General features: G+C 43.0%; 1 protein-coding gene across 9 annotated transcripts in view; it reads right to left on the bottom strand.

Moving 5' to 3' along the window:
- SERGEF (secretion regulating guanine nucleotide exchange factor) overlaps positions 1–26,163 on the bottom strand; it is a 276,912-nt gene that overhangs the window by 63,460 nt on the left and 187,289 nt on the right. For 2 of the 9 annotated variants that reach the window (XM_014602179.3, XM_019477119.2), the window contains exon 11: positions 17,697–17,759. The exons of the other annotated variants lie outside the window; for them this stretch is intronic. In XM_014602179.3, the coding sequence (XP_014457665.2) occupies positions 17,697–17,759 (63 nt within the window). The remainder of the gene's footprint in view (positions 1–17,696; positions 17,760–26,163) is intronic. 9 annotated transcript variants of the gene reach the window in all.

Genomic DNA, 26,163 nt, shown 5'->3' with positions numbered 1-26,163 from the left:
AAAATTCATGTAGGCAGAGTTGGCTTTTGGGGTCAACATGAATGATCAGTAATTCAGAGGATTTAATTTCTAGGCTAATTTCAGTTTTCCCTACTGTTCTGAAGGTCTTGGTTTTTGCCCTGCAGTTGAACTTTGGCATCCCTGGGCTGAACATTCAAAGATAGTATCTTAAATTTTAACAAAGAGCAGCTTCCCAAAGGGTTCATTTTATATTCTCCACTATTGTTTGTACTGTAAATTTACTCTATTTTCAGTCCAAAAAAGAAACTCAACTAAAAGAGACTGAAGCTCTGGAAACCATGTTACTGAGAACAATATAGGGTAGCCATCATAGAGGACAGTCCAGTTGTCCTCTGTCCTCTATTGATACAAAACTGGATGCCTTTATGTCCTCTTAAAGAGAAAAATAGAGGGCATAAAGGCATCCGGGTTCATATCAATAGAGGACAGAGTAACAGAAAACTGGAATGTCCTCTATGACGGCCACCCTAGAACAGTAAGATATGACTGCAAGATATGACTCTGAGAAGAACAGTAATAAAAACCTTCTTTTCCTTTGAACTGCATATGCTCTTTCCCCTTATTTTTTATTCCATATTTCCCTCACCTTCCTCTGGTTTTCATATAAAATACCTCTAGCACCCCAGTCTGACAATGTGGATCTACAAAGACTCTTTAGAAAATGTAATACTTTGGGCTAAATCCTATTTCATTTATTGAGACAGTGTCACTTACGTGGCTGCACAGTGGCAAATTTTGACATCTGTACACAGTTTGCATTCTATTTTCACCATGACAGAATAGATCAACCTGCACATGTACCTACTAGAAGTAAAACAAAGCTGGTAGGATCTCCCACCTTTTGGCCTGATTACCTAGTGGATAGGGGACTTATCCAGTGACCAGGAGATTCAGGTTTTAGGCCTTCCTCATCCAGTGACATTTGAACATGTATCTTACATTTCCCTAGCAAAGTATTGCAACAACCAGGCCATGACATAAGCACTTGCAAGACCACTCTCTAGCCCCCCTCTTGAAGCTGGCTCTCTCGGCAACCAAGTCAGGGAAAGATATGTGGGGCCAGGAGAAGAACAAGCTAGAGGGTACATGGGCTTTGTTAGGCAGAAGTTGTCCTAGAAGGAAGGAGTCCGGGCCCTTATCCCCAGTGGGACAGAAACTATCCTGGTTTTCTCATTTTATCCAAACAACATTAAATGTAGGGTGCAATAAGCTAGGTTCAGGAAGTCTGAAGACTACTCTTGTTAATGCTTATGGCCTGGTAGTTATAGCACTTGGCTGGGAAACAGGGGATACAAGTTAAATGCCACCTCAGGTCAGAGAGGCATATAACTCAGTCCCACATTCTGTGGGCAAATGCTCTAGCCTCTCATTTATTGGGCAGAAAGATGAAAGGGCCCTCCTCTTTCTCTAGTCAAACACCCTCGAGTTGTGTTTTTTCCATGACTAAAGTTTTGCATCTTATATGGTCTTACATGCATGGCTAGGCATGGTATTGCCCTTTCCCTCCACCCCCCAACTGGGCACTTATGCCATACTGCAGACTACTGAACATGCTCAGTAGGGAAGCACCAGGTGGGCATCGGTACATGAAATCCAAACTGTGTGTATGTGCCAAAAAATTGCAGAAACATGGGAAAATAAGTAGCACTTAAGCATAAGAACATGAGACAGGATTTAGCCCTTACAGTCTGAGAAAACAGCCAAAGCCCAGTTTGCATTACAAGACCAAATTTACCGCTAAAATTCTCTCCACATTCCAAACAAAGCTCTGAATAAAAGTTTTAAAGGACAAAGAATGAATGAAGGGCAGTGCTGCCAGGCACTCCCTAGCCATTCTGCTGTCACCACACTCCAATTTGCTCAAATCACATTTACTGTTTTATCCCCACCTCTTCCCTTTAGATTTGACTTCTTTGCACCTGTGACCTCAGTATCACCAACTGAAAGCAAAGGACTGAGCCAATTCTTCAGGCTTTTCCAACAGCAGGACTTAGTTAATGCCAATTTCCAGTGCCAGTTCAGTAATGAAAGGTTGCTTTCATTCCTCCCTTCCAGATTTTAACTCTCTCAAGGGAAGACAGGGGAAGAACCCCTGCAGGACTAGTCCGGTTCTAGAAACCTGCTTCTAAGTGCCATTATTGCAGCTGTGGTTCCTGAATGAACCTATTAATCAAAGCATCACCTCTGCACAGCATGATCTATAATCAGACATCAATCTTCTCAAGTCACCTCCAAATCTGGGAATCTAACCAATTTCCCCTTCAAACTACACAATCTGAACAGCAGCCAAAACCCTCTCTGTGTATAACAAAATACATGTGCATGCTCTAATTGACACTCTATATACTGGCCTAATTTTGAAAAAAGGAGATTCCATTTGTACATGTGTACAACTGCAAGTGTGCTTGTGTACTCTCACCCACATTTGTTATTTCTCAGTACCTGTATTCTAGTAATACCTAGAAGATCCTGTCATGGACCAGGACCAATTGCACTAGTGGCTCTGAAGATGAAAAAAGGAGGAGCCCTAGCCATGATAGATTGCAAGAGATAACAAGCAGATGTAGACATGTTCATAGGTAGCCAATGTACTATTTCCTATTTGCATGTTCATGTGCCCAGGACAGAAACAGGAGAAGAGAGACTTTGATTTTTATTAAGCTGTATAAAAAAAATGTATAAGATATCAACCCCTAACCAGTTAAAAGCAACCAATTAAAAGCACAGAACCCCCTATAGGGCTAGTCATGAAAACAAACCACCAAAGAACAATTAAAACAAAATCACAATAAGGAAAACCTTTGCACCTCCCCTGCTCCCACACACCCATGATTACACTTTAAGGAACAGCTGTCCCTCTTCTACACAAATGCAGTGACCCCCTCAATGGCCCATCAGGATGCAAACTGCTCCACATTTTGCTTTATGGCAAAGTGCACAAACTCAAAGGCCAGATGCATCCAAGTTAGGAGCCAAAACAGGCAGAGGGCATCATCAGAGCCAAAAACAGCGAGAGAGAGAGAGAGAACGAACGAACATGTGAGAAAGCAACAGCCAGTATATTACACTCTCAAATTGAAGTCAAGCTGATGGTCCTTCTGAAATCATTGCCATAACACAGCAAACACAAATTATGCCAGCAATACATGCTAAGTGGTGCTACGATTTAAAATTACCCAGCAAGTTTAAAAAACTGACCAGCTATGAATTCACTGAATTCAAATTTGCAAGCTACTTACCTGCATTAACTAGTAATGAAATTACAACCTCTTATTTCTTGCCAAATCTTGGTTGCATGCACTTGGGCAAAAGCACAAAAATACCTTTCCTTTTCCTTAGTCTATGCTCTATTAGTCGAGGGAAGAGTGCTCATAGAATAGTAGGGTTGGGAGGGACTTCAGGAGGCCAGCTAGTTCAACCCCCTGCTCAATGGAAACCTAGACTGAGCTATTCTCTGGCCTTGGTCACCAGTCAGAATAGCAGCAGGTAAGATCTGGGGAGATATGCACCAGTGGTGGTCACAGACTGATGTAATCTAAGACTTCTTCAGTGTTCCTGGTTGCATTTGATGGAACAGACTCAAGTAAGAAGTATAAAGCACAACTGGGAGAAAAAAAGGAAACACTAGGAAACACTGCCTTACACTGAAAAAGCCAATGCACCTTGAGAGTTGAGGGCTGTAGAACTGCCCTGAGCCCTGTCATACTAGCCAGAGCTCTACAGTTGCAAAATGAAACTTTCCCCCAGTTAGGAAGGAGCAAGACAAGGACCTGCAGGTTTTTCTGGAAAGGGCTATTACCAAAATCAGGTAAGTATGAGCAAATCCATCTAAACCTGCTGTGTTGTTTATCCAGAAATGTTTCCACTTATACACAAGCATATAGGGTACAGTAAATAAAAATGACCATAGTCACAAGCGTCCCTTCAGGACAGCTCAACTTGGGGATGAGGGTCTGCTACCCTTGACAGCTCCTAGCTCAGATAAGGGCACACTACGTAGCTTGTCCTCATTCTCAGAAGTGCTTGCTCCTTAAGGTGATACACCTCCAAGTGACATGCAGCCACAGAAACACTCATTTCTTGGCATTCCCTATCACTCTGAGAAGCACCAGACCCAGATGAAAGACCAAGGCAACATGTTTTATTTTTTTCAGCTGGCAAGTTAATTTTGTAAATCCTGTCACACTAACCAGCAATAATCAGAGGCCATTGTTTGTTACAGCTTGTGGTGCTGCATGAAAACAAGCTCCCATCAACGCCTACTAACTCTCAGCACTATGATTATCCAAATGATATTACAGTGGGGTGGGGTGGATGATGGGCATTTTGGCGATGTCCACACGTAGCCGAACATGAAAAGCTTGAAGCATCAGCAGCTAAATGAGAGAGACTAATTCTCACATGAATTCTAATGTATGTTCCTCAGTCCTGACTTGAAGATCTGGGTTGTATTCCTAGTTGCCACTGACCTGGTGGTTAATTTGTACTAATCACTTACCCTCTTTGTGCTTAAGTTTCCCCACAGGTAATATAGGGAATATCAATACTGAACTCATGTTATAAGGTTCTCAATAATCTACTAATAAAAGTTGCTGCATAATAGCTAGCTAAATCCACTACAGTAGTATTAAAGTAACAAAACAAGCTCTTAGTTCCTTCTTGGTCTGAGAGGGTTAAAACCTTGGGAAGTTACTACAGAGACAGACTACACACATGTGTATATTGAGAGAAAAAAATTGAAAAACAGGTGTTTATAACTTAGCTTTGCATGTTGTATGCTCTATAATCATTCTCATTACATCTAGCAGTGACTTCCGTAGCCTGGTGAGGCTGAACAGCTGAGAAGTTTTCATCTCTAGCTTCCCCTGCTTGGGTAGCAGTTTCATAATTCTGGTGGAACATCACTGTCATCTGAGGTCACACTCAGAGGGAGGGATGATTTCTCACATAGCTAAGGCTTTAAATCCCTCTGAAGGCTTTAAATATCAAAGATACCTTAGGCTGAACATTTCATTCTTTAGGGAATGAGTGCAAACAAAGCAGCGGTAGGCTGCTGAGCCCAAAATGCACAGACAGAAGTGACAATTTTTGCCCAATCTGGTCCCTGAAAGTACTCTACAACCGTGACCAAACAGAAGTGTGCAGCGGCAAAATACTTTAAAAAGGCCCAATCCAGCAAAAATCTGAACCCTTGTTGCACGAGGATTCAGATGAAGAAGTTTCAAAACACAGTGTCTTGTGTAACTTGTGTCTGTGCCGCCTCCAAGCCTCTGAGCTGTTTTCAGAATGGGAGGGAGGAAAGAGAGTGGAGGAAGTTTGGTGTGGGTTTTTTTCAGCCAGCACTGGGGGATAGGGTGGATGGACTGCAGCCTCTCTGAGACGGTGGGGGGCTCCAATCCACCCACCCCACCCTCCAGCACCAGCTGCGGAACTCCTACAATGAGCTTCTCTGATCCCTTTCCCCCTTCCCATTCTGAAAACAGTGCCTGAACTGGGAGGGAGGAGGAATCATTGCTAGAGAAAACCAGCTGCAGGCTCTCAGCCAGCAGCAGGATCCCCCAATCCTGCATCCCCCAGGAACCAAAAGTGAACTTCTGTTTGGTCTGCAGGATTGTTGTAATTCAGAACACTTCCTGCAAAGTGTTACAAGTTACAGCAGGGAGCTGCTCTTCTTTCTGTGCCCACAGTGACTTGTACTTGATTTTCAGAGTTAAGTTCCACTGTGAAATATGATGAGGCAGATAGTGCAGAGGTCACAAATTTATTCACTGTGGCCATACCCCTCCACAATACAGCTAAACAAAAATTTGTTATCTTCAGTTGACAATGGACGTATTTTTGCAGGTAGTGGCTGTTTGAGTAACAGGATGGGATGAAGGAAACAAGTTCTATTAAGCGTTCCCTTTCTCCTTCCAACTTCATTTCTGCTTTGCTGAAATTCAGCTTCAGCCAAATATAAGTATCCCAGACACCATTTTAATTCTGCGAAGATGGGAAGGAGCAGTTTACATGTGATGAAGGAGAGGTACAGCTGACTTTTTCTATAATATTGGCTAGAGTTGGTAGATTCTTGGGTGCCTTTGTGGTGGTGGGTCTGGTTTCCTCCTTAGAAAGGTAGACAATCAAGGGAACCACATACTCTTTACTCCCTCTTAGCAGTCAGTGCGGGAAAGGGTAAAAGTCCCAAGCTGTAACCCGGATGGTTGCATTTCCACAATTACTTTTGGTGTGAAGTGAACAAATTCATAGGAGTGTGTTGTTTTTCTCTTGTCCTGTGCTCTGCTTCCTCTTCTCTTCACATCCCAGCTGACCATCCTGGATGCATAAGATAATTCCCCTCAACAAAGGCACTAGACTCTCAGGTTAAGTACAGGTAATCTCAATTTATGAAACTAGGGGCATGTCTACACATGCTTTTACATGCACCTAAATTTAATGCTCATTCACCTAATGCACATTAAGGCAATTTAGGCACGTGGCTGCATAAGCATGCACTAAGGTGCATTAATGCAGTGTGTGGACTGTTGATACCACTGGTGACATCACTGGCGACACGTAGTGGGTGCATGTGCACCCCCTAAGATTGGCGGTGCACCCCTGCAAAAAGCGCCGCCAACACTGCCGGTCGCTGCTCACCACCTCTCTCCCCCCAACACCACCAGCAACATTTGCGGGTGGTCCCCAATCACCACTGGCCACCACGGACTCTGCTGGCAGTGTCTGTGGGTGGTCGCTGACCGCTGGTCAGCGCTCACCACCCCACCCCCCGACCGCCGACAGCACCACAGCCACCTGTGGGAGCTCCCCACTTGCCGCTGCCACGCCCCCGACGCTGACACTGCCGCCTGTGGGAGGTCACCATGGCCCTTCAGCCTTCAGGGACACACGGCATTCATGGTTGACATACACAGTATTAATGTACCTTAGCATGTCTATACATGTGTTAAGGTGCTTTAGTTTTAAGCAGGTATCAAATGTAGGCACAAATAGCTTAAAATCACCATTTTTAAGGTGCATTAAGGGTGCACATGTGTAGACACGTGTCCTCAATGCGCCTTAAAAATGGCTAATGTGCCTTAAATTGGCATGCGTAGACATGCCTTATGAGACCTAAATGTTTGTGCTAAAGATACTTTTACAGCCTTTAATTAAAGGTGATTTTTGTAACTGTAGCACAGGTTTGTTAGGATTCTTTGTGATAAACATGGTCTGGTACCACTGAACTGCAAATACTAACATATAGATTATGATGATATGACCTACTCCAATGGTCTTCAAACTGTTTTGGCTGTAGACCCCTTTACCTGCAAAATATTGCTACTCATACTCCCTACACCTAATGCACCTCTGCACTTTCATTGCTTAGGAAGTGTTGATACCTATGTCAGTGCACAGCAATGTCATCACTCACCTCATGTTGACCAATCAGAAGTTCTACCATCATTGTTAATATTTAGACATCTACCCCTTGGCAAAGCTCTGTGTACTCCAGTCTGAAAACCACTAACCTAGCCCATTTTGCAGGTGGGGAAACTGAAGGACAAAGAAGTAAATCAAACTGCCCAAGGTTACACAGCATGCCAGGGTAAAGCCAGTAACAAAACCCACATTTCCTTGATCCAAATCCATTGTTTTACTCGCTTGCCCATGCTGCCTTTTCAAAGCTTCCTGACAACAAGCTCTGGAACTTGACTACAGTGTCATGCAGCATCTGTATCACCACCTCTGAAAAGTCTTTTGGTTTTGGAGGCAGTAGAAGATAATACCCAAGTTAGCCTGAAAGCAGATTCACATATCAACTGAATTTACATGAAGAGTTTTATTTGGCAGGAGTGCCAGTCCAGCATTTAACTGTAGGTAACAATCAAAGGGCTATTTCATCTGCAGACCTGTCTCCTGTGGTGTGATATGACCCTTTCTTTAGGCTTATGATCTGTTACATCAGTGTAACTCCAAAGTGATTCCTATTTGTACCTCTGTGGGTACCACAGGTGAGATTCACATCTGTCTCATAATATGAATGGTGATACTATGCACTGAAGGAGGACAAACTACTTTCCTACCTGAGGAAATGTTCAGTACAATTCATACTTTCAGACACTCCAGTTTATGCCCTTCCCCAGTAGAAAATAAATTAATTTAACCACCACAGCTGCACAGAAATAAGAAATTGCTGCATGACTGACATGGGAATCTCATAATGTTGAAAACAAGCCATCATTCTCGTGCTCTGTTTTGGCACAAAAAACAAAACAAACAAAAAATATTAACACATCCTGTTGATGACAGATAGGGAAATAATAAAGAGTAAGGATCATCAAAAATGCATTTTAAATAAGTTTGCTCCTAATGGAATGTAAAAGATTAAACCATCTCTAAATTTAAAATAACCATTAAATTTATCTGCTACAAAAATGAATGACATAAAAGCAAGGTCCAGGTATTTTGCAAAAGCAGTATGTATGTATATACCGTATGGCCTTGACTTTAAGGAAGTCAGTGTAGGACAGAAAAGATGCCAAATATACCTGTACTTTTGGGCTGCATCCAGATATGCAGGAGCGTGAGCAGCGCACAAATTGTCACAGCATGTGCCCTGCACGTGTGCTTCATTGTGGGACAAATTGTCCTGCAACAGGCAAACTGCCCTTACCTAGCTCCTCCTGGCTCTTCAACCAGGGGGAACAGGAGGTTGGGGCCAGCACTGGTACTGACCCCAGCAGTCTTACCTGGTGGCCTGGAGCAGCAGGGGCACAGATCAGGCAACACAGAGGTCTTTCAGGGAGCCAGAGCATTGCTCTGGACTGCCTTGTCTCCATGTGTGCCGGTGCATGCTTGTTGTATGTACGTTGCACTGCTTTTTGGTCTGTTAATTTTTTTTGCTACCAGGAAATCCCAGTAGCAAATTTTGGCCCTGCACTGCAAAACTGCAGTGCAGGGCATGTTTAAATGTGCTCCGTTTGTGGCAGCGCAAAGAGATTTGCTGTACAACAAACCACACACCCCCGCATGTCTGGACACAGCCTTGGAGGTAAGGAAGGATGCAAAGTGTAGCATTATTGCCTGTTGGGAATAAAGATGAAGAGAGATCCTGCTGGAGCTCTCCACTCTGTACATAATGAATGACTTCATGTCAGTGAGCATGTTCTGGTAGCCAAAGCTTTCTCATGTATGTGTGCAGCAAACAGATGATGTGTGTCATGAACTTGTAGTTCTATGATGAGTGTAGAAGGAATGGGTTGTATGGAGGGTGGGCAGAGAGACTGAATGACTAAGTTTCCAGTAAATGATGATGACATTTTGCTTTTGCCAAACTAGGGTAACATCTGCAAAAAATAATTAAAACTTTCAACATTTTAAGTGCAGAGGAAAAACAGCAATACTTACTTTCTCACTACAAATGCTACTTTTAAGAATACTAAATTATGCTGGAGCAACCTTTATAACTGACTGTACAGATGATTATGAGGCCTGATCCAAAACCACTGAAGTCTATGACAATTCAATTGGAAGAAATTCAATGCACTTTGGATGAGTTTCCTTCCCAGAGAAACATAAGTGAATTAAAGTTCATGATCTGCCAATAAGGTAGGTCAGATTTTAAACCCATTTCACAGTGAAATCTGAAGTGATCTGCCTACACTGATTCAGCTGCATCCAGGATTAGAATCCCCCATCTCCAACAAACATTTCTTCCCAGGGGGGCATGTCTACTGGAGACATTTACTGTGCAGTTGACTAATTAGCTGCAAAGTAAGCATCTCGGTGTCTACATGTGTGCCCCTATTAGGCTGGAGTAAACTAATTTACTCTGCAGCAGGATAGTACTTGTAAACACAAAAGTTAAATTATTATCATGCTGCAGAGTAAAAAACACCACAGCAGTGCACATGCAAATGCTGCTCCATCTGGCTGGTGCATGAGGGGCATGAGGGTGCAGGGGCTGTCTGCTGGCTAGTCCTGCACCCTCATGCCCCAGCCAGGCCCTCCACAGCATGTTGAGCCAGGGGGAGCAGCCCTGGGCTGGCAGGCTGTTCCCAGGACCTCCTATCAACCGAGGCAGCTCTGCCCCAGGCTGTGACCCCAGGTGCGGATGAAGATGCGCAACCGCCAGCAAGCTCCAGAGTTTATTGCTATGCATTAATAGGCATGTGTAGATGCAATCAGGAGAAAGGAAGCTCACTAGCATTTACTACTCTTTGGGCCTGGTAGCACCTTTTTGTCTTGCTTTATACAACAGGGTACCATTCCATGATCAGGTCTTCTAAGTGCTACTGTAATACTGATAATAAACAAGTTTAAATAGAGTATAAGGCAGTTTCCAATCTACTTCACTTCGTATCTGGGCAGATAAAACTTTTATGTCAATGAGCATGTCTACATAAGACCCTGATTGTGCGGTAGCTTGATACAACTGCACAGTAGCATGACGTAGCAAAAACTGTGCCGAGACACTACTGAGCATTAAGCTATTGTGCAGTAGTGTCGCTGGCACTGCTGCACGGTAACTATGGTTACTGTGCATTTATTTAGTAGTTGCTTATACAAGTATTAAATAAATGCACGGTAACCACTGAACAGTAGTGTCTCATGTAGACGTGCTCAGTTTAATCAACATGTGCATGACACATACCCCTAAAATGGGGTAACTTTATCCAACGTGGCAGCAAATTTTCCTCCTAGAGAAAAGCCTGAAAATTCTGAAGAATAAAACAAATGGAGAAAATACCCCTTCACTTACACATTCTAGGCCCCATCTGGATGGTCCTGAGAGAATATATAAACACCAGAAGCAAGTACAAGGAACATGTGAAAACCTGTCGCTGTCGTAAAAATGGAGAATTGCCTGTCATATGTACAGCACCAAATTTCTAGCAGCACTAAATATGACTTTCAATAATGGCTTCACATCACCCAGCTGTTTTCCTTGGCCATAAAACCCTACGCATCATATTCAACTAGTTTTTCTTTGTTACGGCTTGAGAAATCACAGTGCTTTTCCCCTGACTGTTTAGCAATAAAAAATTCAAAAACAGATCACGTGACAATTTCAATCTAGTTTCCTCCACCTCCGAGCTGCTATATTGTAAGAGGAAACAAGCCCCATGAGTGAAGGGGAAGACTGTTCATTTATGAGTCTGTACTACCACATCCCCTGACCTATTTTATTACTAAAAATAGCCCCTCTTAGGTCACTGCTGCAAATTGAATTCTGCTGCTTCATTGCCCACTGCAATCTCATGGAGCTGCATGCTTCCTACACATGAAACACTAAAGAGATTAACTTCTTCACCACCAAACACATTCAACTAGCCTTCTCAGTAGGCTTAAGAAAATGTAGCAAGCCATTTTGCCTTATATTGGTGGGGTTGCATGTTTTTTGCAAGTTGTGTGCTTACACTCCAAATTCAATTATCCTATTTACCTCATGCAGAGGGACTACAAATCATTGCCAGCATGTGAAAGCTAAGATTTCTAGATTGACTGTTTGTGTTTTTCAACATTTGTTTTATAAAGTGTTTTAAAGTGAATGCAAAGCTTGGATAAATGCCAGAATGGCAGCCTCGAAGAATCGTTGTGGCAGTAAAGACTTTCTCATTGCTATCGTTCCACTACCTCTGGAGAGATTACCTCATAGGACTACCCAGCTGTGTCCCAGAAGAAAGATCTCCTGCAGTCAAAACACGGAAACTCTTGTACTGCTTAATTTAGTCCACTACATAAGTGTCCCTCATAACTGTGTGAATTTGCAAATCTTGCTCCTGCATACACCAGGGTTAATACAGTTATGGCTTTTTCAGAGTAAAATCTTCATTTATTACAAAGTCCTAATCGGGAGTCTGGAAGACATACTATTAACTTAAAAGACAGTAGTACCTAGGCTTCCCAGTCAAAATTGTGCTGGGCATTGTACAAAAGCACAGGATATGTCTGCACAGATACATGAAGATTCAGCAACAGCCTGAGGAGGTTTACCCATGCTACCTTTAATCTAGTGAGCAAAAATAGTGATGGTAATATAGGCACAATGGTACAGGCATCAGCAAGGGCCAGCAACCACCATACCTACCATAGGGCTTCTACTCTGATCACTAGTCTATACTGCCACTTATTCTCATCTATTGTTACCCGTGCCACCCAGAGTAAAGCTAGAAGGGGTAGGGCCTGCCCATATTACTATCATGCACGTGTTTTTGTTTCACAGACACATATCTTCAAGTCTCCTCTTCCTTTAACAAAAAATCCTTCCCTGAGAAGATTATGTTTTAAATAGACCAAACAGATAAAGGTTGAGAGGGGAGGCAAAGGCACTGAGAAGTCAAATGACATAGCTGACATCATACAGCAAGTCAGTGGCAAAGATGGCACAAGAACCATGACCCACCTCACCTTCCCCGCCAGGGCCCAGATCAAATTATCTCATCTTTCTAAAACCTTAGAGGGGTGAGTTAAATTCAGAATTTGTGTCTATCTGATTCATCAGCTCTCTGCTGATGTAGCCAATGCTAATCCTGTCTTCATAGGAAGGAAACACAAATCCTCAAAGACCACCAATTCACTTGACAGAGACCACTGAACAGCAATCAGATGATGATTCTCAGTTACTGTCAATATCCTTTTCTTCCTCTACTTAACAGCCTGGCACACCAAGCTGGAAACTAACTGGTTATTTAAAAGTGAAAATCACTAAATAAATAAGTTATAATTGATCATCTAGAATTCCACAGTTTCATGAAGATAAAATGTCACTCCCAGCCTTGAACTGATTCATCATGATGTAAAATATTTTTGCCAGAGATGTGCAGAGAGGGGACACAGGCAGGTCTTCACTACCACCAAAGCATCTGCAAAATCTTACTCAGCAGTATTCAGGTGGTTAACAAGCTGGTTAATCCAGGCTGTTGATATTTGGTTAGTTAGTTAATTTTCTTACTGTTAAAAACATTTTTATTATTTTGGGAATAAAATAAGCTGTATCTTAGCTGGGCTGGACTGCTTTGCAGTTAATGAGAAAGGCTAATGTCTTCAGAGGATGCAAAGCACAGGGTCTATTCTGCCTGAGTTTCAGCTAGTCTCATTCACTGAGATGCTGCAGGAACTCTGGGTTGCCACACAGGAGCTAAATTCTTACCCTACCCCCAGCTCGTAAACATCAGTTGAAAGGTACCAGGCCATTCTTGATGGACAGAAGAATCACATCGAAGGGAAGTGCTGCCATTTACGAAGGGGTGTGTGAAGCAGTCAGTATTCAATTCAAATTCGGCCCAATTCGTGGGACAGTGATTCAATTCGCTTATTCGGATCACTGTCCCAATTCTATTTGGTCAAATCTGAATCTAAAGATTCGATTCTGATTTGGAGAACCAGCGATTCGGCCATAGACACAGCTTCATATGTTCTACATACCTTGAGGTATCAGGTGCGGCTCATGAACGCTGAGATGGTGAGGCGGATGGAGCGTCTCACAGGAGCGTGGGAGGGCCCCCTGCATGCTCGGAGGCGGACCCCCCTCTGCACCCCCCAGCTTGCTGATTGGCTGTGGAGGGACCCCGGGTACTCCCCAGACCTAGGAGGTACTAGTTGCTGAGTTCAGGGGTGGGGGTCCCCCACACGCTCCACGGCAGACCCAGAAGTGGACCAGAAGTATTTCTGGTCCACTTCTGGGTCCACCACCAAGCATGCAGGGGAACCCCCAGCGCTCCCATAGGACACTCCATCTGCCCCACCATCTCAGCATTCATAAGCCACATCTGGTACCTTGAGGTATGTAGAAAAAACATATAAAACTATGTCTATGGCTGAATTCGCAAATCTCTCCGAACTGATTCAGAGAGATTAATGGGTCTCCTGATTTGATTTGGATTTGGAGATTTGGCTGCTGAATTGGGCCAAATCCCCTCCGAATCAAATCAGCAATGCGAAGCTTCGCAGAGCCCTACCATTTAACAAAGGTAAGTGAAATGTCTGCTTAAAGAGAGAAAGAGACTTGGCATTTTTGACCTGTCTGTATTTTCCTATTGTTTGCAAAGGTATTAGAGTAGGTTGTTCTGGGCAGCTCTAGTTGTCTATAATCTTCAAATATCCTTCTACCTAGTCAGTCAGGCAGCCTGCTGGTTTGCATATGGAACAGAAGTTTCACTCATTTCTGTCCTCTGCATGAAAGTTGAAGACCCAGTATGTCTGCTGTGATTCATTATATAACATTCAATCTATTATTTAACCTACACAATGTAAGGCATAGGGTATTGCTGATACTCATGAGGGATCCAATAAGCATGGGTACAGTTGTTCCCAAGTGGCTGTGATTCTGCTCTGGGCATGTCTACATGTGCAATTGTTACTTTGCATTAAAATAAGGCACGGTAAACTGAGCCCAGGAGCACATCTACATGTATGTCCACATTGGGAGCAAATTTGACAGGGACACTGTGTCTCAGCATCGCGGGGAAAGAAAGCTCCCCCATCCCTTCAGCAAGCAAAGTGAGGGAACAGCTCAAGGCCCTGCTGCCACTTGGCTAGAAGGTATTGACCTAAGCCAGTGTCACCAAGCTGGGCTGTGATCCCAAGCTCCACACTGGAGCTGTGGACAGCTCCCACAACACCACACCCCCCCCAACCCTCTGTGGCCCCCTGCTGCCTAGGCTGACTGAGAGCAAATTACTCCCAGTCAGTGTCTACACATGTGCTGCTGTGCAGTAGCTAATGCACTGTTAATTGATTTCTTGGGAATAGCAAACGGAACATTAACCTAATTTACTGTGCAGTAAGTCTCCTACACATGTAGATAATGATACTTTACTGCATATCAGATTAGTCTAATGAGCAGTAGAGCATCTTGTGTAGATGCGCCCTCTGAGAGGACTGGAAAAGGTGTTCTAAGACGATTACTCTTCTACTCAGAAGAAGAAAGATGCACACTAAACCCTGTGATTTTCAAGACTATCTAAGGAATTGGGACATCAACATTTAATTCCTTTTCTATGGTAATGTGCTATCATTCCAAATAAACAAACAGTTCCTTCAATAGGAAGGAGGCTTCCCACTGGCTTTAACCAGCCTGAGTAGGTAGTCATGGGGTGGCAGGCTGAGATGAGCAGCTGTGCTATCAGGCAAAAGCCTCAAGTTCTAGGCTGTGGCCTGACAGACTGTAACAGTAAGTATTTGCTTTATAGTGAGGGGGGGAAAAAGAGAGAGATCTCTTCATTTGTGAAGCTCTACAGACTTCCATGCCTTAACTAAATTCTTCTTATGAAGATAATTAAGATAATCGCTCTGTGCACTTTCCACGGCTAGAATTCACTTTGATGGCTCTAAACAAGTACAAATGCAGAAATGCCTGCAACCACCATGATATCTTTTGGGAGAGTGGAAAAGACAGAGTAGGAAATATGTAGTCCAATGTTAAAAACTGAGCTAAAAAGTTGAAAGAGTAATCCTGTTTTAGAAACCAATCACATTAACTCAGTTCAAAACCCCACAAAACACCATTTAAAGCTTCTAGCTGCACATCATTTAGATCCTGATTCTACAAATGGTTTATCCAGATGAATTGCCAGGGACTGGGATCATGGAGCAGTGACAGTGCAGGACAGGGGCCAGAGAAGATCTGCTCCCTGAACAGTGGATCATGACCGGCCTGGCCCAGGAGGGGGTGGAGTGCACACCTGTGACCTGGCCCCCACTGCCCTTGCCCTAGCACAGGTGCATTCAGGCAGCCCCAATACAGCACAGCTGTGAAGCAGCATGACCTGGCATCACATGGCAGCCCCAGAGGATTTTGACTGGATTAGGCCACCCCTCACTGCTGGGCTGTGCTCTTCCACAGCTGCACTGTACTGGGACAGCCCTGGTAGCAGGGGGCCAGGTTATGGGTATGAACTCCACCCCCCTCCCGGGTCAGGCTGGTCATGAGCTGTTCATGGAGGGAGTGGAGTTGTAAGGAAGAGTGCTTCTGAGGAGTTGTAAGGGTCAGGCCTTTGTTTCAGTAGCTAAGACATTTTCCCTGCCTCCCAAGCATCTGTTAATTCCATCTCACTTGGGAACACTCACCTAATAAATTAATTGGTATCTCTTTACCAAATTTACACATGTATCTAAAGATGCAGACATGCACCTAGATGGTACTTACAAGAGTATCTACAGTAGACATCTACGTCCTATGGAGCCTAACCCATTGACAACTTTGTAATTCTATTAAACACCTATCCACACTGTTATGTGCATAAAAGTCCATAGCTCGTTATGGCACTGGAGGCTGTGTAAAATACAAGAGTTTAATTTGTGAAACTAGCTTATCGGTGTAAAGCAAGGTGGGCAAAGTATGGCCGGTGGACCAGATCTGGCCCACCAATAGATTTTATCCAACCTGCAGCAGGTCCCTGGGCTGTGGTACATGTGGCTGGTCCTGCTACCCTCGGGCATGCAACAGGTCTGGGGAGGCCTAGCCATGTCCACATTGCACCCACCTCCAGGGCTGCCAGATGGAGCAGGCAGGCAGGATCTCCATGGAGACCGGCCCAGGACCCCTGTTGGCAGGGCTGGGCAAATGGGTGGGTAGGGAGCAGCATCCAGGAGCAGAATGGATGGATGGGGGCTGGGTCCAGGATCACAGGGTGGTGACAGTGTGGGCTGGGGCTGGGGCAGAGCCACGATCCACTCCCCACATGACAGCTTATGATCATCCTGACCCAGGAGTAGGGTGGATTGCATGCCCATAACTCAGCCCTCATTACTAGGGCTGTCCCAGTACAGTGCAGCTGCGGAGGAGCAGAGCCCAGCAGTGAGGGGTGGCCTAATCCAGTCAAAATCCATCAGGGCTGCCACACAGTGCCAGGCCATGCTGCTGCACAGCCATGCTGTATTGGGGCTACCTGCATGCACCTGTGCTGGGGCAGGGCAGCGGGGGCTGGGTCACTGGGCATGCCCTCCACCCACCTGCTGGGCCAGGCCGATCATGATCCATCATGCAGGGAGTGGATTGCAGGTCTGCTCTGGCCCCAGCCCTGGCACCATTTGCCGGTCTTGCTCCTAGCCCATCCATCTGCCCAGCTCTGCTCACAGGAGTCCTGGGCTGGTCTCCAAGGAGACCCCATCCATCCACTCCATCTGTACTGGTTCAGTAATCTCTTATTTAGGGAGTTTTGGTGAGCCATTGCGGGGAGAGGGGGGAGCGGGACACTGCTGACCCAGCCCGCAACAGCTCACCAAAACTCCATAAGTGGACCTCTAGCCCAAATAACTGCTCACCCCTGGTATAAAGGAGTACCAGCTGGAGAAACTGGGAGCTAGGTCACCTGTAGAGCCAAAACCTAACAAACAAACAAACAAACAACCTCATGCCATCACTTTCCAGGACAAAGAATTCTCATCTTCTAAATATATTTATGTGAATATGAAAACGATAAGTTTTTCTCAAAACAAAATATACAGAAAAACGTATGGAAATCAGATACCACAATCACACTTGGTAAAAAATAGATCCCAGGCCACTCTTCGTTTAATTATATACCTGCAAATAAATTTGAGATCAACAGCATGCATCCTTCCCCATCTATGTTCACTCTCAAACAATAGCTATTTCATTTAAGTGAAATTACTTTGGTGATCTATTTCCCACAGTTCCTGACACCTATGAGAATACTTTTTAAAGTAGCTGCATGAAACAGATGACAAACCTTCAGCTGCTGATGCATCTAATCTGCCTGTACACTCATGGATCCCTCTATGCTGTTCAGCACCTGGAAAATTAAAAATAGCTATGATATACAAAACCTAACCAAAGACTATAATAAGACAATGTTGTGCCTTTGCATTACTTTTTATTTTATTCTGTGCTGATAAGTATCTCACTATCGATAATATTGGGCTTACAAAGGAGTGATAATGAGGAAATAAACCAGGTTGTAAAGACAGACTAAGGAACATTCTGAAAAGGAGATGTGAAGAGTACTCTGTTCTTAATTTACATGAGAAATCCGAATAGACGGGAAAGAAATAATGCAACTTCTGAACTCTGTTAATGATACACAGAGCTATAACTTAGAGAAACAGTTTCAATCTTTTTATCTTTGTTTTCTCTCTTGATTAAATCAGGGCATTCTATCAAGAATCAATACTGTATGCCAGATCTCTTTCATAGTGACAGACTTTAAAAAGAGATGGTAAATAATGAATGGAATACTACTGTATAATTCAGCTTGCTGCTTTTAGTAAGAGCTTATCAAATTCAGAAATGTGCAAGCTGCTTCCAGTCCACTGAGAAGCAACTTTTTGAAAAAAGCAGTAACAGTACTTTAATTGCATGGCCAGTGCACCAAACTGTGCATTCTGTTTTTGTCAGCCAAACACGTGCATCATTCATAAAAAGATATCGTCATGCAGAGATAAGTAAGCTGGTAGTCAGGGAAGACCTTTTTGGTTAGATGGTTACCTCACAAAATGCTATGCATTAATTGTGTGTCATATACCATTTTCCTACTACTGCACACACATTTAGCTGAACATTGGTTAATGCAAGGTCAGTCAAAACATACAGAATTCAGGCCAAAAAATCCTCATAGTGAGAGTGCAGTGAAGAACCATCTACTTTATTCAGACAGCAGGGTCAAGGCTGAGGTACATTTCCCCAACTCCTGAAGCAGGTAGAGGACAGACTGCCTGTCTTTAAAGGGGCCCACACTCAATGAAATAACAGCTGGCATCTAGTTCAACCCATCACTCAAAAGCAAAAACATTACTGTCTAAACCATCTCAGACTAATCTTTGTCTACTCTTCACTTCAAAACTTTCAGTAGTGGAGACTCAACAACCTTTCTTGACAATCTTGTCCAATACTTATCAGCTGACATAGGTTGGATAGTAAAAAAACTTTCTAAATAATTCTTCGTTACAATTTCATCAACTATAATAACTGTGGGTTGCAGTAATCTCCACAGCCATTGAATCCTAGCCCTCTTAAAGGATCAGTTTTGGACAGTGCACTCAGTGTGGATCCAATACCAAATTGTTACACCTCACCTGGCCTGCTCTGCAAAAACCCCTCATGAGCTGTTACCCTGGCTTTTGTTCTGCACTGGACCATAGTTCTACAGCATGTGAAAGAAAAGTAAACAGCTCAGGAGAAACACATCTGTATACCAGAACTACCTGGGAATCCACTGACATTTAAACAGTATGTTCCCAAGGATGATGTAGAAATTAAGATTTGGGTCTCAGTACAATGCAGAAGAACCAAAAAGTTGTTTTCCACTGTCACTTGTCAACAAATATTTCCACATCTATAACCTACCCCAGGCTTTTATTACACTAGCTACATTTTTAAATATGCCACTTTATCTTTAAAAGCTTTTAAAAAGTAAGCACAGAGTTCTCTCAGAAGGAAAGGAGTTTACCAACTGTGATCCACTAGATCTGAACTCAGAATAGAAGGGGAACGACAACATTATTAAGATCAGCTTTCCCTTTGGTCTAGAATATATCGATTGCTAGTTAAATACTTTTATGACTTCAAAACAAGTAAAACATTATAGTGAAAATTCTTAAGAGTCTTATGAAAAATGGCAGCAACTCATGTATGCTGTTTAAGTCCCCCTATAAATGTTTCTTACCCTCAAGATTATAAGCTGCATGCTGGAAGCCTCAATATGTCACTTCAATTAATTGTGCTGACTGTAGTGCAGTTAAATGAAGTGTCTGCTTCCTGGAAATTACATATAGCAGCTTTCTGCCCAAACCAAAACTATGCACTTTCAGCTACTGCACAAAGCAGATATAAACTACAGATTCAAAAAATGTGTGCGTATTTTCTTCTTTTTGTTTAATTATGCAATTTCTATTTGAACCTCACAGAATAAAGTTAAGGGGAGAATAACATTTGGGTAGGAACAACTATTACATGCAAATTCCCTCTCTGATTTGTTGGGGAAAAGTAGTGCAATTGTGCTTTTGTAATCACTTTCCCTTTTATTCACTTTCTGTTGTTCAGAACAAATTTGGAAATGATGAGGGAAGATTGGAGCACGCTGGAAGCTGAAGCCTTTTACTTATCCACAGGCCACTGCTTCTTTTGTGCATGATAAGCCTGAGGTACCCTGAATAAATATCCACAATCTGTGATGATTACAAGCTCCATCCTTTCTCTATTTGGAACAACTAGCATGAGACAACCAATCATTCCTGTATGAATGATGTAAAAACAACCAAAATGAAGAAGAGAGAAGCTAAAACAATCCCTAAATTGGTTTTATTTTATCAAAATGATAATCTAGATGATTATTCTGCATGAATGCCAACCTGGGTCTGGGAAAAGAAACTACAACTCTGATGGAGAAATCAGAGCCATGCTAATTAAAATCAAGTGCATCCTCTGGAAAACATGAATAAGAACACAAAAGAAAGACAGCATGTTCCTGAGGGCAAAGTTAGATTGGCTTTTAAAATAATCACAAAAAATATTAGTCTTTAATGATTAAAAGGTTAAAGTCTACCCTATTAGACTTTAAAGATGTTAAAGTCTTATAAGCTTTAAAGATTTTGTGCCAAGTCCAGGAGCTGTCACAGATATGACCCAGACATGGGGAATCAGGGTTCAAAAATGATGGGTTGACTATACCATAAGTCCAGAAGCTCAGGTTGCAATACCAGATGGCATGATGAATCATGACAGATGGCAAGTGACTCTGTGGTCGTGGCCAAGCCAGAAGTCCAGGAATCCAATACACAGGATAGGATAGGCAGGAGCAAGGTACTGGAGTCCCAAGGCGAAGATAAGATCAAAGCAAAGCTGAAGGCAGGGCAAGAAGGTCCAAGGCAGAGGTGAGACAGGATCAAGGGAGGAGGTTCAAAGCAAGAGCAGGAGTCCAAGAGTCCAGCAAACAAGTCCACAGTAGGAATCAGATTCTCAGTTACGAGACCCTGTAGGTATTGCAACAAGGTCCTGTAGGAAGTGGGAGAGTTTTATATCTCTCCCATCAGTGTCTTGTCCTATTGGTCCTCCTAAATCACTGAAACGTATGCCCTACTCACCCACTTTTGCTTAGTATGGATAAAAATCAGCAATTAGGCAGTGAAGCTAATGTAGAGTAGGCCTCAGTGTGCACTTCAGAGTCACTTACAGGCTTTTTGCTTTAGGTAAGCTTTGTTGTGCATACTCTAAGCCAGCCACAGTTCCTAATTTCTGGATGTTAGAGTGTGAAGAGTGGGAGCAAGGCAGTGGGATGTTCCCCTCAAAGGCAATCTCCCAGGTCTGGCAGAGGCAGGATAGATATGGCCTACTTGTCTAACAGCCAGCACAAACTCTCAGCAGCATTTAAGTGGACAGAGAAAACTGGTCAACACATGACCTCTGTTATTAGTCAGCCTTCTCTCTTACAAGTACAAAAATATACTGAGCATGATTCTGCTCCAACTTTATTAGAAGGCTACCTCCATGTTGCAACTGGCTATTGTTGGTTTCCTGGCTTTGCTGTCACTTCATTGTCACTTTTTTGCCCATTCTAAAGACAAAGGAATGGTGCTTATCTTACTGAGCTTGAACAGTTAAATGCAACTTGGAGCATCTCTCAGGATTAAAATATAAGATTTAGTAGTGCAAAATTCCACAAAAATGTCACAATGGAATACTTTTTGTGCTAATAATCCACAGCAGTGAAAACACTCATGAAATCTCTTTCTCATTCTTCAGCTTTTCAGCTGCTCCTATTCTCTTTTGATTAAAAATACAAGCAAATGACTCTTCCATATACAATCTGACAGCAAGATCATGCTTTGCACTATGGTTCCGAGATACCATTTCACAGTGATTTAAATGATCAAGTTCCACTGTTTTCTATTGATACGCTGATGTACAGAGGCACAGACAAGCAATTCTCCCTGTATCTGTGTGAAAAAAACCGTGCAGATACATGTTATGAAGATAAATTACATTCCTCTTAGTCCCTGGGCAACTCACCTGCATCCTTCCCTGTTAGCTCTCTGCTAGGAACAATTCTAGACTCCTAAAACACTGAGTCACCATTTCACTTCCCTCGTTCCCCCTATTCTTTATTTCCATCTTGCCATATTTATTTCCATTATGCTGGCGGGGAGGATCACACAGGTTTTGGGTCTGTGATTTGACACAGTCATGTTGAAATCATACAGAAAACCAATACAGGACATATTTAAACCTTGCAGACTTGATCCAGTTACCACTGACACCAATGAGAGCTGAACAAAGTCCTATTTGAGAACTTAAACAAAGTGAAGGTAAAGGCTGCAAGAGCATTGTGATGGCCCTCTGGCTTGGTATGAATTTCCCTGCAGTAGAACCATTTGTTACACACATAATTAGAGCTGACAATCCACTTCTTTCCAAGGCAAGCACAGCTCTTTGCCAGATTTGCAGCTGTGATCCAGTTGCTTTGCACAAGGATTCTTTTCTTTAGAAACACTGCTTTGTGACACTAACGTTCATCTAAATGATTAATGCAAATAATAATGAAGGGATTGTTACTGGTAAATCTGAGCTAAAATGAGAATGAGCTGAGAGTAATGGCCATGAGATGGAAAAGGCAAAACTGTATAGAGTGACTAGTGATTTCAATGACCCATCTAATATACTATGAAGAACCCTGGTTTTTTCCTGCACTTTCTGAAATTCAGGATCCTTAAAAATATCTAAGTCTGAGCACCCAAAATGAACATCAGTCAAGATACCTAGCACCCTGCTGGCACCAGCATTCACTCTAAGCTGTGCGGTGTGTGTATCCATGCAGGTGCACTCATGCTGTGCTGCTAGGCACGCCTGCACGACCATGCATGCCACGCAGCTTAGAGGGAATGCTGCCTGCCACTTGTCTCCCCAGTGGCACAAGAAAAGTTCCAGCAACACAGGGAGAATACCCACAGAAGTCTCCCCCTTGCCCCCCTCTCCCTCCTGCCAAAGCTTCATATCCCCAGGCCAGAACCAAAGGTTCCAAAGACTGGATTTAGCCCTCAAGCCATAGATTGCCAACCTCTGGTATGGAATTTAGTCACTAGATTGCCCAGGATGAGGAAAACACTTTAGGTTAAATAGATTTTGATTAGCATGTGACTGCTCTTAACTTACACATACAAAAAGGTTTCTGATTGAACTTCTGCACCTAGAAACAAGTCTTTCATTTTCATGCATTCCTATTTCATGCATAGCAGGAAACAGAGGCCTCATACAGTCATTCAATTTTTCCTAAGAGAGTTGATGCAGAAGTTCAGGCTTTTTCTCCCAGAGTAAAAATGGCTATTCTGGGAGAAAAATAACTTGGGAACAATGAGGATTAAATTACTTCCAGGAGAGTTTCTCTGGGGAGAAAGAATGTCTGTACATGCTGACAACACGGATCAACCCTGGGCAGTTTAGGTTAGCACTGCAAGTTCTCTGCTGTTCAGGGCCTCAGCACTTGAATGTCTGTTCACATAGCTCTGGGTAAGTTTTTCTACCACAAGCACAAACCTGAGAGAATTCCCCCAGATTATTTGAATGTGTGTATGTAGTCAAAGATAAGATATGTTGCAGAGCACACACTTGGACACATTAACATTCTGCAAAGTTGCCAGAATGCATGGTAACTGTCAAACTACTATTGTCCTGACCAATCATTCATTACCGGGGAGAGAGAAAAAGATTTAAAAAAATCAAAAGATGTTGATCCAGGATCTACTCCTTTGCTTTGGTATAACTCACTGAAGTTATTCTTGATTTGTACAAGTATAAGGCAAATTGGAACAATGATCCTTTTTAGAAGAAAAAATATTTAGCCTCTCTCAGGCTTTCCTTTCTTGAAGCTGCTACACTGGAAAATGGGAAATCATCCCATTGCGTTAAACAAGGCACACGACTGCTGCATGTCAGGTAGACTGCAAATCTAAAATTTGTACCACTTCACTCATCCCACACCAGGTTTCTTCCACCATGACAAAGAAAGGAAACTTACAGGAATTATTTTGAAGAAAAATTATATATATTTTACTTTGAACTCTCCTTTTTTGAAATGGGCAAGAATGCATCCTGGATATTAGAAGAAAGTTTTTAACCAATAAAGGAATAAGGTTCTGGAATAACCTCCAATAAGACCAGTGCTTTTAAGCAGGAACTTGCTACATTGATAAACAGAAATTGCTACAGGTGTTGTCTGAAACAGCATGGGACTAGATTCAATGACCCAAGAGGTCTCTTCCAGTCCTAAGAAATAGTCTTCCTAAGGATCCCTCTTCATATTTCCATTCAACAGTCAAACCTTTGGGACCTACAGATACAGACCTACAAAGCTTTGGCACCTCAAGCACTATCATAAGTCTTGACAGTTCAATGAAATGGCCCCAAACCGGGGTTCTAGGTTTAAATCCTAAGATTATGCTGGTGCTGTTAAACATTTGGTAATAAGCATTCTCTCACATAGAACCTGCAAAAACAATCCAAAATTTTCTAATTCTAAACTTCATGTGGGCGCTGACTACTAATTGTATCAAATTTTGCAGTCATTTTAGGAAACTGGCAAATGTCTATTGGGGATTATGCCAACAAAGTAATTTCTATTCAGAAATTTTGCAGGATTTTAACTCCCAAATCTGGAGGCATAAGGTGAGTACATTAAACTGCTTTGCTAATTGACCCCATGCTTTCTTTAGGCCTTGCCATTGCAAATGTGTGAATGCACAGCCAAACAGACCAAATGAAGAGACCAAAAGACCAGTATGAGAGGAGAGTATTCAAAACAGTACAAATCAAGAGATTTACAGGGTGGGTAAAAGTTGCATGACTTTTGATCTGTGAATACATTTCTTCATGGACAAAATATTTCAAGATGAAATAAACTTTAATCCACAATCAGAGTCTTATGAGGATTTAGTTTGACCATTATGAAATTTGTTTTCTATTTTTTTATTCATGGGGCTATAAAGACAGTCCATGTTCAATTCTTGACATTTAAGTTAACATTGCTTGTGGGGGAATATAATAGTATGAAAAACAGCAAACTTTATTGCTGTTTTAAAGAGTGTAATCAAAGGAAGATGATGTTGACTTGAGAGTCAAGAGACTGTGTGGCTCTGGGCAAAGACATTTTACCTCTCTGGCCTTTGTTTGCTTTCTACCCCATTTCTCTCTTGTCTATTTGGACTGCAAATAATTCAGTGCACGGGCTGTGTCTTACTACATCTTTGCACAACTGGGTTTCGATCTCTACTGGATCTTCTGGGCAGTATCACAATAAGTCGCCATTATATTAAACTTTTTTTTAATACCATTGTAGGGTGTCCTCCAAAGAACAGCTCTCAGAAGCATTGCCCCATTTCTCACTGGTGCTTTATTACAGAATGTGGCTTCCTTGTCTTAAGAATGAGAGGGTGGCAGATGGGAGGAGGATGAGGATCTGATGTAAACAGAAACCTATCACACTAAAAATTCATGCTGAACTTTCATAGTTTCATAGTTGGTAGGGTTGGAAGGAACCTGAGCAGATCATCAAGTCCGACACCCTGCCATGGCAGGAAAGAGTACTGGGGTCAAACGACCCTGGTGAGGTGTTCATCCAGCCTCCTCTTAAAGACCCCCGGGGTTCTCTCGGAAGTTGGTTCCAGATCCTAGCTGCCCTGACAGTGAAGTAGTGTCTCCTGATATCTAGCCTAAATCTACCCTCTGCCAGCTTGTGACCGTTATTTCTTGTCACTCCTGGTAGTGCTGAGGGGAACAGGGACTCTCCCAATGCCTGCTGGTCCCCCCCAACCAGTTTGTAAGTGGCCACTAGCTCCCCCCTCAGCCTTCTCTTCTGGAGTCTGAACAGGTTCAGGTCCCTTAACCTCTCCTCGTAGGGCCTGCCCTGCTGCCCCCTGATCATGTGAGTGGCCCTCCTCTGGACCCTCTCCATGTTGTTCACATCCCTCCTGAAGTGCGGCACCCAGAACTGGACGCAGTACTCCAACTGCGGCCTGACCAGTGTTGCATAGAGGGGAGGATCACCTCCTTGGACCTGCTTGAGATGCATCTGTGGATGCATGACAAGGTGTGGTTGGCCTTCCTGACCGCGTCCCCACACTAACGGCCCATGTTCATTTTGGCATCAATAACGACTCCAAGATCCTTTTCTGCCTCTGCACTGACAAGAAGGGAGTTCCCCAGCCTGTAGG

The sequence above is a fragment of the Alligator mississippiensis genome, chromosome 2, assembly GCF_030867095.1.
Source record: "Alligator mississippiensis isolate rAllMis1 chromosome 2, rAllMis1, whole genome shotgun sequence".
Lineage (NCBI taxonomy): Eukaryota > Metazoa > Chordata > Crocodylia > Alligatoridae > Alligator > Alligator mississippiensis.
Note: the sequence above shows the minus strand (reverse complement) of the source record. Positions and strands in the feature narration are given on the sequence as shown.